General features: G+C 37.2%; 1 protein-coding gene across 9 annotated transcripts in view; it reads left to right on the top strand.

Moving 5' to 3' along the window:
• Nucleotides 1–13,637, top strand: part of atp8a1 (ATPase phospholipid transporting 8A1) — a 108,769-nt gene that overhangs the window by 41,989 nt on the left and 53,143 nt on the right. For 4 of the 9 annotated variants that reach the window (XM_032554407.1, XM_032554404.1, XM_032554405.1 and 1 more), the window contains 6 exons: nucleotides 669–796; nucleotides 1,473–1,550; nucleotides 1,660–1,748; nucleotides 4,371–4,418; nucleotides 7,590–7,662; nucleotides 12,431–12,536. In XM_032554407.1, the coding sequence (XP_032410298.1) occupies nucleotides 669–796; nucleotides 1,473–1,550; nucleotides 1,660–1,748; nucleotides 4,371–4,418; nucleotides 7,590–7,662; nucleotides 12,431–12,536 (522 nt within the window). The remainder of the gene's footprint in view (nucleotides 1–668; nucleotides 797–1,472; nucleotides 1,551–1,659; nucleotides 1,749–4,370; nucleotides 4,419–7,589; nucleotides 7,663–12,430; nucleotides 12,537–13,637) is intronic. The other 5 variants (XM_032554408.1, XM_032554406.1, XM_032554409.1 and 2 more) reach the window with 2 other exon arrangements.

The raw sequence follows: 13,637 nt of genomic DNA, 5'->3' as shown, positions 1-13,637 counted from the left end.
GGACTGAATCTCCCTCCTTTGTCTTGAGAGCATCTGAAATGTCTGTCTTCCTCCTCACTACTTCAAAAAACAAAGCATTATTCCCTTGTTTTCGTGTTGTAGCTGTAGCTTTCCATTGTGCCACTTCCTTTGTGTTGTGTAGTTTTCTTTGCTTATGAAATCATTCTGTCATGGGGAAGGGCTGGCCCTCTCAATCGCAAAGCTAAGCTCAAGGCTTGGGTTGAGGAAGGTAACATTTGCATCTCCTGCAAGCTGAGGAAAGGTAAATCACATCCCTCCTGTTTTCATATTTCGTGTCAGTGGGGTTACATGTTGGTCATTACCAGTTGTTTGGGGGCTTTTTGCTGGAACCAGTATCATTTCTTGCATAGTGCTTTGTAGAATTCATTGCCTGGATCATGCTGGATGCCAAGGCTTAAATCTTCGGGACTTTGAATTGGATTGCTAATCGGTTGAGAAAAAAAATGATGAGGTTGGGTGGAAGAAAAGACCACTTCCAGCTAATGCTCAACATTGGTCCAAAAACACTTTGTGGATTGGCTGAATGTTGACCCTCAGCTTGAAGTAGCCTTTTGGCATTTTGATTTGACTAACTGGTATTACCAAGCAAAGACTAATGAGTTTTCTTCTGTTTCATTGCTTTTTGTCCAAAACATTTCCCCTGACAGATGGTGGGGCTGCCAACTTTGGCCTCAACTTCCTGACCTTCATTATCCTTTTCAACAACCTGATACCAATAAGTCTCCTGGTCACACTGGAGGTTATCAAATTCATCCAAGCCTTTTTCATCAACTGGGTGAGTCAATACTGTTAATTTTCATCTTGTAGTCATGTCAACATGACTACATGTAGACATGACATGTAGTCATGTCAACATGTCAAATGAAATCATTGAAGGCTCTCACTATTTCTTCAGTTAAATATTGAAAACACATTTTAACTCAAGTTTTCTTATGTTTTATTTGGTTTCTTGCAGAAAGGAAATTTAGAAATTAAACCTTTTGAGTTGTACACTGGTAAAAATAACTTCTGGTTCAATTCAACAGGATAATCAACAAGCAGATGGTAAACAGAGTACAGTGAACTTAAATGAATTTGTCAGAGTACCATCATTCATGGAAATGTTTTTCTCAGCAAAAAGATTTTCAGGTGTATGCTTGTAATGCACACTGAGGAAAAAATACTCAGAATATGTGCATCTCAATCCTACATGATCTGAAGTACATGACTGAAGATGTAAAATGGCCTTATGCTAATCTTCCTAACTAGGTCAACCCACTAAGTATTCCCTCTGTGGAAGCACTTTTTTAAGCTAACCTGCAAATACTTATTCAGTTTTCACATTCTTAATAAAACTCCAGCAAATAGGTTCTGGGAACTTTATTCTTTTTTTTTTCTCCCTTGCAGGTCAGCGTTATCTTTCAGATGCATTTCGAGTTTTTGCTTTAATGGCGGTCTTTGATCCCTTTTAGGACACCGACATGCTGTATGAGGCCACAAACACACCGGCTATGGCCCGCACGTCCAATCTGAATGAGGAACTAGGCCAGGTAAATGACTCAGTTTAAATTATTTTCTCTTACGGAAAACTTCAGGAGTTTTGCATGTGAATTTTGGAATCCACTGTGCACCCACAAGCGTTTTTTTCTACCCATACAGGTAAAATACATTTTCTCTGACAAGACAGGAACACTGACCTGTAATGTGATGCAGTTTAAGAAGTGCACCATCGCCGGTGTGGCCTATGGGTATGTCCTGCTTTATCTTTTCCTTCTTTCTGCCCTACATCCCATACCTTTGCCTCCCCCATAGACTTTATTAAATGCTGGGTATGCATCAGTGTGCATCTGGCATTTCTCTGTTCTTCCTCACCTTCTCATTAGCAACTGCATCGATGCTCTTCTGCCTCTGAATGTTAACTATAAATAAAACCTGGACAGAAATTTGCAAGCCAAGGCTCTTCACACCATCGTCTTCGCAGCCCTTTGGTGTTTGCAAAAACTTGATTTTTCCCCCCCCCTGTTTGTACTGTATCCTGTTATAGATGCTGATGTAAAAGCTAATTATCCTCATATAAATGTTTTTGTTTTACCAGACATGAAATATGTCTAGCAACATTTTAACATTTCATTAAATCCGTTTTTTTTTCTACTCTGATTTAAATTCTCTGCCTCAATGATTATCTTCAACAAATGCAAAACAAGTGGGCGAGCTCAGTGTCTTCAGAGAAGCAAAGCAAGTGCAGGCGTAACAGTACGTGATTAATCCCATTAGGATTCAATTAAAACGTGTGATTGATGAAGTTCACACTGAAGGACAAAAGACATTATTTTATCTGGTTGTCTCTGCTGCCATTAGGCTGTGATTAGAACCACTGTAAAGACGCCTTGCTCATTCAAAGTGTTGGAATGAGCAAGGCAAATTCAACAATATCACTCTAGAGAGTTACAGTAGAAAAGATGTTGTTGACGTGCTGCCACCCAAAAATTTATGCTCGTATTTCAGTTTAAAAACTGTAGATGCAGAGGAAAGACGGAAATAGATTTTTTCCTTTATGTCTTTATCTTATATTTTTTTCTCCTTTTTTGTGTGATTTTGTAGTGTGTTGATTGAAATGTTCTTTTTTCCTTTAAGACTTTATTTTAGGCAGCAGTGAAAAGATGAAGCAATTTAAAATTTAGCCATGAAAGGTAAAAAATTAGGGTTAATAAGCAGAAACAAAAAGTTTAGCAACCCTATTGTAGAACCTCGGACAGTCACTTGTATGCTTGATTTATGTAATGTTGGGGAGGCTGGTTAACCTTTTGTTTTCTGTAAACATTAAGATTTTTATAACTACACCGGTGTAAAAAAACATTTTTCCTGATCAAACTAGCACAAATGTCTAACTCCATTTTTTTTCTAATATTTGAAGAATGTGGAGGTGGAGTGGCAGGGTTTTCACTGAGGTCTTGACATGTCAAAAGTACAATTTCTCTTTAAGTAGCTTTTTCCATTTCTGTGTCGCCTCGGTCGTCATTTTAAACTGCCCAGTGATGTTGACAGTATCTAACTTTTAGCCTTCTTCTCTAAGTGACAGCTCGTACACCAAAGAGTGTTTTTGTGATTGGATATTTGAGTTTCTAACCAGGAAGTCGCAGCAGGTCAAGCTGAAAATAGGCCAGTTTCATCACCTGGCTGTTTTTCTTCACCTTCCCTCCTGTCTGAAATGGGTATCTCTTAAGTAAGGACTCATTTGTGCATCTATGAACAATTGAGGATCAGCGGGAACAACTGCTGATGTTTGGTTCTATTCACCCTTTTAGGCTCTCAATCTACAACAGAATGATAAAAAAATGTTGAATTGTTGTAGTTTGCAAAACAAAGAAAACCACATACTGTAGTAGCTCCTTTGTGTCTCGTAATAGATTTAATAAATCTATCAATCTGGAAATAATTATAAAATCGACAGATTAGCATACCAGCATATATTAAGCATTTGACTCCACCTTAGAGTGTTGCACTAAATTAAGGGAAAATGGGGAAACGTTTTAGGAAATGCAAACTTAATCAAAAATAAATGTGAAATCATGTGCTTAGCTCCTACTGAATAGCGTGACTTGTAATTTTTGTCTCAGCGCACATACAAAACCCCCACTGACACCGCCGCCTGCGTGTGCGCCTCACCACAAATTAAGTACTGCTGTAATTAATAAAGCCATGCCCAAGGGTGTAGACATTAATTAATTCCACTGGATTGGAGTTCAAGTCTGAAGGAGAAATGATGTTAGTTTGAAAGAAAATGTCTCTCTGAACCCTTTGGGGTGTCTGGACTTTAGTGAAAGCATATATATGATTAAAAATTCCAACTCACCTCTTTATTATTTTTTGATAAAAATCATTTAATGCCATAAAGGTACAGACAGATTTATCATAATTTAATGCCTGATTGGTGCACTGTTATAGTTTTGAGGAGCTGTAACATTGAATACATAATATGAGCTGAATACTAATGCTTTGTCGTCAGAGAAAACATGCATGTGTAAAGGATGATGATTGGATGCTTTGAGGCCAGGGCAGTTTGAGGCATAGAGAAGATTTCTGGTTTATAGAACGCCCCTCTAAAACAGCTACCACCCACCAGGCCATTCCTGCATTTCTTCTTCTTTACTCCCAGCTGCTGTAAATGTAGTGCTGCTTGTATGTAGCCCCTTGCAGTAAAATCAATGTGGTGCATCTGAATACTTAATTAGAGAGCATAGTAAGTTATCTGACCTCTGATACTTTAACAGCCTCATTTTAACTCCAGTCCTGGTGCCTGAACATTCACACACATTAACCAAACACTTTGTCATCAAGATGCTTTATTTTTTTTCCCACCTTCGCTCCAGCAGCCATGTCCCTGAAGCTGAGGAGGGTAGTTTTGCAGAAGAAGACTGGTAAGATGATTGGTGTAAGAAAAAAAAAACTTAACAAAAAAATGGCTGTTCTCCCTGCCTTTGTGATGTACTAGTGCTGCATTGCCTTGTTGAAATGGTGACTTTGAAAACAATGCCTCAGTGTGTGATTCCTCTCTGTGGCCTTGCAGTACTCTCTGGACGTCTTGTGTGTGACTGTGGTTCTTAGCACCATGTATATCTGTTGTGATACAGATGATTATGGTTAATATTTGTGGCAATTCTTTAAGAACAAATTGTGTAATTTTGTTTAATGCATGCATACATCTGCAGGTCTGATTTGATAAAACAATTATCAGAATAAACATTCACTGGTAGCTATTGAGGCTGAAACTGTGATTTTCATATGGCATATTAACATTTGTTTGACTTTGGCAATGGCTGCCACTTATATGTATAGCCTCCTCTCTTACACATATTTGCAGCATGGGTTTGCCTTATCCATTCTAAGGAATATTTAAATCTGTTAAATATACTTGCTGCAGCCTTCCTCCAAAGACAATTTCTTGACTGATCTTTTTCTTAAAATTGAAACATTCAAAAAAGCAAGCGAGTCAGTAGGCTCGCTTATAAGTATATCCCTCTCATAGCTGAAACAGAACAGCAGGGTGTGTGAAAGTTGTGATCTATATCGGATCCCTGATTATTGACCATGAACTGCCTTCACCCTTGTTCCCATAGCGACAGGACCTGAGAGTTCTGGCGGATAATCAATATCTCGATCTGTTCTCACCCAGTCTAGCTTCTAGCAAATTTCATTGAGACAAAAGACGTGGCAAGCTGCTCTATTTATATCATATAATGATAGAAAACACTCGAGGAAAGAAGCGCCACATTTTGGCTTTTTTATGAAGTAAACCTCTATTCAGTGACCTGAGCATAGATAGCTTTCCCAAACAGTCTTACTTTTTCATATATCATTTATCCTTTCCCTAAATGTGTCTCCTACAGTTATTTTTAAGCTGGCTATCAGGTTGTCTTTCGTGGCTCTGTACTTCTCATCCTGTTGGACTAGAAAGCGTAACAGCAGCCTCTGTAAACTGTCAAACTCAGTGCCATGGGCAGCACTGCTGTCTGCCTGATCTATAGGACTGTATTTAGAGTCAGATTGATCCCTGCTGGACGCCTAGTGGGAGACTAGTGGCTATGTATAAATTTACTTCCCTTATGTTACAAGGATGAAAAAATACATTTTGTTTCTATTCAAAATGTGAAATCAGCAACCCTTAATTTGCAATTTCCTTTAGAAAACGTACTATATCTCAATAAATTGCAATAATATTAATGTATTTCAGTAATTTATTGCCATTGAAACTCATCATCAGTGTCCCCAAACTCAGTTTCTCAGATGAGTAGAATATTACGTTGATCTAAAGATCAACTTGCCACAATTTAGTCTTTCCATAAACATATTTAGCCAAGCCTCAAGTCCTTAGCTTTCTGTTTTAAATCCTAAACAAGTAAATTAATATAAGACATATAATTTAATTACTGTAAAAAAAAGATTACCAAGTGTCTTTGTTTGGGTTTACTGGGGAACAGTGAGGATTTTTAGCTTTTTAGATTTTCTTGGCAAAATGAGAAGAAGGGCATGTCACTTTTCTCTGTTCAAATATTGAAAATAACTTTAAGTATGACTGTGAACTTTACCATAACTGTGCTTTTACACTGGAGAATGTTGGGTCTGGTGTCTCTATATTTTCTGAGGTTGAGGTCAAGTAAGTGATCTTCTGGCCATTAGAGTTGCATCAGCATCTCTTTGTAGTGTTAAGCTCCATAAAACACAGTCAACCAATACTAGCAGATAATATGGCTCCCCAAGGTACAACTGGACTGCTAGCTTCTGATTCTGTGCCTCTTTACTCAGTCATGAGACTTTAGAAACCAGATTTCAGTTTAGCTCAAGAAATGAAATCCTTGTTGCTTGTACACAGACCAAACATTCTCCTTCCTCTCAACGACCCAGAAGTATTCTTGGATGCAACATTCTGAGCAACCAGCAACCTTCTTAGTATAACTGCAACAGCAATCCTTCGCTTGACTGTCACTGATCACATAACACTTCTATATTAAAAATCCTTCTTTTGGTCTCATATAATCTGCATTAGCCGTGTAAGCGCTAATCATCTAAATTAATTGGAATAAGTGGTTGAAATGTATCACTCTGTGTGTAATTGATCTATAAAATGAGCTTGACTTGAATTACAGAAATCATTTAACTTTTCTCATATTCTAATTTATCTAATGCACCAGAATAAGCCAGGTCAAGAAGTAATTAGCTATTTACACGGAAACAGATTAATGTTTGAGGGTGGACTCTTTATAAAATGATAATCTTTCTTATCATGTCTTTGTTTTTGGATTTATCCGCTTCTGGCAAAGAGGAGACAATCCCAAATATTCGCTCTAAACATTGCTTTTTTGAAGCCCAAGAACCCAACATTTGCATTCTGCCTGCAATGTAGTTGATTCAATTTATGTCAATACTGCTGGCACACAGCACTGACTGCGCTATTAACTCTTAGAGATCTGTCAGCACTTAGGTAATAAATCAAGTGAGAAGCAGGGTCATTTTTCTCTTAGACTTGTGGAGAAGACGTTTCTTACGTTTCTTTTGCAACCACAGGTGTCATATGGTGCTGCCTTTACATATGTTATTCTTTAGAAGTAGGCCCTACTCTTTAGTTTTTAAACCTAAGACACTGTGTAGTTTCTGGGAAACTAAGATATGAATGATATTTACGTTTTTCAACATTATGCAGGCAGATTAATGATTGGAATTAAAGTTGATGGAGATATTTGTATAATTTCTAGGTTTTCATTAAAAAAATATGGACAAGAGTTTGATCTGCCATTAAAATAATTTTCTCTGACAGTGCAATGGCAGGAAATAAAATAACTTAAATTTTGGGGAAATCCATAAGTTCTTGTGGACCACCAGAAGAGATAATTTCCTGTTGTTATGGTCTTTATGTTTTTGTTGTCATCTCCATTGCTGTCAAATTGCACCTTGATTATAATGTATACCACTTATCTGTTATTTACCAGCCAAGTCTATTGTTTGGTAACTTTCTAGTCCGCTTTTAGTGTTGTTCAGTTGCTCTATCAAAGTGTGTTCTAGTGAGCCGACATTTCCCCTTTGCCTCTCTCCAGGCACAGCACACACTCATCAGAGGAGGCTGGATTTAATGACCAGAGCTTACTGGAAAACCTCCAAAACAATCACGTAAGTAATGCCAGGGATCCCCGTCGCCTGCCTCCACTGACTGCTGCTGCTTAGGACAAATTAAAAGGGATTTTGAGTCCAAGTCTTAGATGTTGTGTGATTTGTTCCTTGCCTTTTTGAGTAGGTTGTTTTGGCATGTGTGTTGATGTAATTTACTAAGGATTTCATATGGTTGCATGGTTGTTTTTCACTCTTATACATAGTTTGTTTGGTTGCTTGAAATCCTTGAAAATGCTTGAATTTCAATGAGACGTTTTCGAGGTTTAGAAAGTGCTTGTTTTCTGTAGAAAGTCCTTGAAAGTGCCAAATATTCAAACTGCAAAGTTTTGTTATAAAGTGCAATCTAACGTTTGATTAAAAGGCTAATTTTGGAGAACATTATTTACAAACTAATCTTTTCTTTTTTTTAAGGCAGTTAGAATTGCCAATTTTTTTTGTATTTACTAAATGCCAGAAATCTTACAATGAACATTTTACAGAGATTTTTTTTGGGACTGACTTATTGTGTTTAATTTGAAGAGGTATGTCATTTACGTTAGCACATTTATTTATTTTTTTATTGTTTCAGTGTAATGAGTCTTTATTATTCATAAATTCTCAATGATTTATTGATTTGTATTGAAGTAAAGGTTGACTTTTATTTATTTTTTTCTTAAACGTTTCTGAAATTGGGGGATTTTTTTATTGATTAGTGTTTTGTCTTGGTCAGATATTTAGGATGTGTATGAGAGACACATTTCAACATAAAATTTTGTTATATTTTAGTTTTTCTTATTTTTGCTCTAGAATGTAGAATGCTGGCACAAGAATTTCATAATAGTAATAAAATATATCATATTATAGTAAACTAATGCTGCCTGTTTCATATCATTTGTATTATCTCCTTGGTGTGCTGCTGAAAACTTACCTTAGACATTCTGTGGGAGAAATGTACAAACCCTACTTACAGATCTTTGTTTGGAACAAAACTATTTAATATTATTATAATTACACCCTTTTTAGACTATTTTTAAAGTTACTGTAAATATTCAACATCGCCCAGGAGATCAAAAAAATGTATCCTAAAATTCACCAGGCACTCTACATGTGAAATAAGGGAAGCCTTCATGACCATCTGCAGATGTACAGTAGGTTGGGTGAAGACTGTGGTTGTGTTGCTTGTGAGTCACTCAGCTGCAGAGCAGAGTTGAGGAGGCAGAATGTCAGATCTAATTATGTACAGTATATCTGCTCAGGGAAAATGGTAATCCCACTGTGATGTTTGCTTTGTTATGACAGCAGAATCTGTTCACACATTGGGTTTGTCTAAGGTCTGCTCCGGCTCCGTGTTGATAGGCCCTCGCCCACTGCTAATTACCCACTGCTGTTTTAAAACCACAGTCTCTCTGCGGTTTCGGTATTAATTCTGCTCATGATTACTCTGTTGTGCTGAAGCAGGAATTCTTATTAGGTGATTAACTGTGAATGGTGTTTAACATCGTAGCACTTTTGAGGTCCATTATTTTCACACCTAATATTTACTTATTTGTTAAATACACTCCCAAAACTCACCAGTTGTTTTATTAGGTACACCTGCTCTACTGTCTGTGAGCACCAATGGCAAATGAGCCAATCAGATGGTAGCAGCTCAAGCATAAGAAGTAGTGAAGTTGATGTTTTATGGTGCAAATTGAGCTTCAGAATAAAAAAAAATATCTGTCAGTTCTACAGAGAGTGGTCCCAAATAAAAAAGAAGAGGTAGTTGTGTGAACAAAAGGGCCTTATAGGTGTTGGAATATAATGGAAAGACTGGTTTCTGATGACAGAAGAGCAATAGTAGCTCAAATAATCACAGTCTGTAACCATGATATATAAAACACAATCTATGATTGCACAAAATGTCAGAGTTTGAAGCATATGGGCTACAGCAGCAGAAGACCACTATGTGTCACTCCTGTTAACTTGGAATAGAAACTGAAGATGCAGATTGGTATGGACTAACCAATAGTGGGGACACAAAATAGCATTTTTGATATGTTTTTGTTGGTATTAAATCTACCTCATGCACCAGATAAAGGCAGATGAGCATCATTTTTAATCACCTCATAGGCAACATCGATTATTCTTTATTCTATCTATAATACCATCTACACCGAAGAGTGATGTCAGGGAAACCTGGTAGTGTTTATGTATGGCTCATTTCCAAATTGGGCAAAAAAAAAAAAATTCTTTCTTTTCCTAGTTTAATTAGTTTCTAACTGAACGCTTACTGATCAGGGGTGATTCAACTGAAAATTGTTGATTTCTGGGTGTGCCTCTAGTAAAAATGGCTGTTTCTGATTTTCCTTTATTCTAAGATCTAGTGATTCCTAGTCCTTACTGGCTTTTACACATATTTATAAGCCATGAAAAGGTAAACTTTTATTTTAAATATATTTTGATACTAAAGCTCATTTAGCACTGTACCAAAATATCACTGGCACTTGCATGGCAGTGCTGAATTCACTTCACGCCTAGAACTTTCACTCTGCAGACACTTGTCTGGAGGCTGTTTGGAGTCATAATGTTAACACCGTGGTGAGGAGGTTAGGAGAAGGGGAGAGTTAACAGTTCTGATAAAATGAAACACCTTGTAGCAATATTTATGTTGAACTTGCTGTCTGACGGGTTTCACCATCTTGGGTGTTTATTCACTAGCTCTCCTCTTCACTTTCTCCTGACCCTTCAGCCTCTTTGCACATTGGTCAAGTCTGAAGTGATGAGTCTTTCACTACTGCTGTGGCACAAGTTACCCAGAATTCAGTTTGAGAGTTGATCACATCTAATGCACAGATGTGTTGGGATGTTTCGTTACCATTTGTCCAAGCATTAATAAGCATAACCAACAATTTTGTGTAAATTCAGGTTTTTACAGTTAAATAATACAAATTCTTAAACAAAGACCTTATTTTTCCTTTTTTTAATTATGACTGAGTTCCAGGATGGATTTCTACACTCATCATCCTTGAGCTCTTAAGCTAGTACACACAAATTCTCTCTCACTTCTACACACACACACGCCCACCCCCACATGTCCTTCAGAGGATACCTGTCACCCCAGACCAGATTAGCATGCTGCCAGGAGACAGAGGGGACTCTCAGCGCCACCTGGACTGTAATAGACTCTGTGCATTTTCAGTCACAAGTGGCCCTTTGATTTGCCCTTTGTGTCCCTATCGTTTATTTTCTCCTTTGCTCCTTTCATCATAGTTCTCAAGGCCAGTAGAACAAATCTACTAACAATGTCAAGTACACAGCTTTGTGTTTAAATAAGAGAGTGAAAGAAGCACTTTTTAAAATAATCACTTCACAGATTCATACACTTTAAAAGCATAATTAATGGTTAGTGATTAGTGCATGTTTAACAGCGGATTTGTATTCCGTTCAGCAGCCTTATGAAAGCTGCATTCATTTCTCATGGAGATGGTAAAGCAGCAGGGTGAGCTAATATTAGTCCACTGTTAGGAAATATATTCCTTTTTTTACTATTGTTTTACCCCTGCTGTAATAGGAAGGCCTTCTGCGGCCCTGGAGGCTGCTAATATCCCTGGCTCAGTTGTAGTCACTGACTCCACACTGGTAGTCCTTCGGCATTAGTTGGAGCCTCAGCAGATGCCTGTCTGAGTCCACCCCACGGCAGCTTAGTCATACTGGTCTTCTCATTAATGTAAATGCCCTGAGTATGTAGGTTGGGCTCTTTTTTCCCCCCATGAACTGAGACAAGTTTATATTGGTTGGAAAAGCATGACTAAATGTGTGTCAGTAGCTTGAATCCAGCAGGCGAGTTCTGTGAGCCTATTGGCTTCTTACCAGCTGTCATCTGTCCGATCAGATCTGACACTTCAGATCTTACACCACATATTTTTAAGATGGTAACACACACCTTAGGCTGGCTTTTCAAAGGAACAAGGGAAATGCTGACATTCTAGCAAATTGGAGCTGTTTTACTCATAATACACTTGATGGCCAATGTATAAAAAATGAAAGAGTGTAATATAAAAGAAATACTGGATAATTTTAGTGTTTTTGCAAACTGAAAACTGGTTCTAGGTTTGATTTAAGATGGATAGATTTATTAGGATGAAACGATGTTTTGGGTTAAATCTGCAAAACAGAGAAAGGTCTTGCATTGTTTTGCAAAAGTATTCATACTTCAACTTTGAAGTAACTGAAACTTTTTCAAATTATGTCAAAGAACAATATGAAACACTTTGTTTTAGTGGGTTTTTTGTGATAGACTAACACAACATACTTCATAATTTTGAAGTGAAATTATTTTTGAGTAAGATCTAAAATTTTGGCATTTATTTATAGTTGTTTACACTGGAATATTGTCTTTAGTCGGCTCAATGCAAACACAAGGCACTATAAATAGTGTTTTTGAACTTCAGTTATTTTCCAGTTCAGATTTTAAGTAATATTTCTTTTTCTGTTTTTCTTTACCAGTGAAGCAGCTCTCTGACCATGCATTGTTTAAATGTCAAAATGTCAACTTGCAGTTCATTCTGATCTACAGCAAATAATTAATAAAAACCCTTTTTCCATGTCTTGTTCTTACTATGGCTGCTTTTGCTGGATTTTATGGTTAAGAATCAGCTAGATGTCTAAAATGTCTCCTTCATATCGATGTGTCTCTCAATCTGAGCTCTCTGTGCCTCTCTTCCACTTCAGAACAAGGTCATTTGGCTTCTGTTAACATGTTTTATTTAAGAACATTAAAAGTCAAAGCGGTCTTTTCTTCTGTCTTTAGCCTACAGCTGCTGTTATTCTGGAGTTCATGACCATGATGGCCATCTGTCACACTGCAGTCCCTGAGCGCGTGGAGGGAAAAATCATCTACCAAGCCGCTTCTCCAGGTATTACAGCTTACGGTTCTCTTCTGGTATATTATCCCAGCATATTGTGTGTGCCAAATGGCTCTGTTCTGTTGTTAAATTGACTGATGAACTCAGGATTGGTCTTTGTTGTAAACATTCAAGAATTTTTCTTGCAACATTTTACAAGTTTATAATAAAAAGAAAACATTGTTTAGGACACATTTTATCTATTTATAATCCCAAACTGCTTCTGTGTGCACCCTCTGAAACTACATAACAAACAATACTGAACCTGCTTTTAGGTGGTTTGAATAAAAATAATGTCCTTGAAGCGTTTCTGTGATGATTAATTCTCCATGTAGTGACCTGTGAGCCTGGGCAACGGAAACGCTCTGTTGCAGCCTTCTGGCCCCAGTATCTCATATGAATGTAAAAGTGCATTTATATAATCCTAAGAGCACAAGATCACACTATAAAATGCAGTCTCCTGTTTACAAAAAGCATGGTGTATGTCACTTTTGATTCCCTTAGCCTTAGCATGATCCCTCAGTCTCACACATTCACAGTTCAGTCTAAGGAATAGAGACAGCTGTCAGTCAGGAAAACATGCCCTTCAGTGCTTCTTTTAACTCCACAGAACTGCTACCATGACGAACACTAGAGAAAGAGGAAAACCTTAAAGTATTTACAATGAAATAAACAAGCAAAGCAAGCCTACATCTGCATTATTTTGTCAGTGTAACAGTGTTTTGTCTCTACAGTTGAATGTAAATTTCAGGAAATGAGTGACTCATAAATACCTCTTCATGCTTAAACCTGCAAATTGAGATATGTTAAGTATAGTTGAAATTCGGCAACAAAAATACAATCCCTTTAAATGTTTTTACATTTTGGACCAACACACAAGTATAGCACAACTACAAATCTATCAACACACGGATCTCCAGCTAAACTGGAATATTGATCGAGGGGGGCTGAATATCAATACACAAAAATTGAGTTTAATTTGTAAAAAGTTTCTATTTCCCTTCCACTAGTCCACAATTCTGCACCACTTTGTATTGTTCTGCGACATAGAATCCATTAAAATACATTGATGTTTATGGATTTGTGTGACGAAACATGAACATCAAGTAACAC

This window comes from Xiphophorus hellerii, chromosome 23, assembly GCF_003331165.1.
Source record: "Xiphophorus hellerii strain 12219 chromosome 23, Xiphophorus_hellerii-4.1, whole genome shotgun sequence".
Lineage (NCBI taxonomy): Eukaryota > Metazoa > Chordata > Actinopteri > Cyprinodontiformes > Poeciliidae > Xiphophorus > Xiphophorus hellerii.
This window is presented reverse-complemented; position numbering and strand designations above follow the sequence as displayed.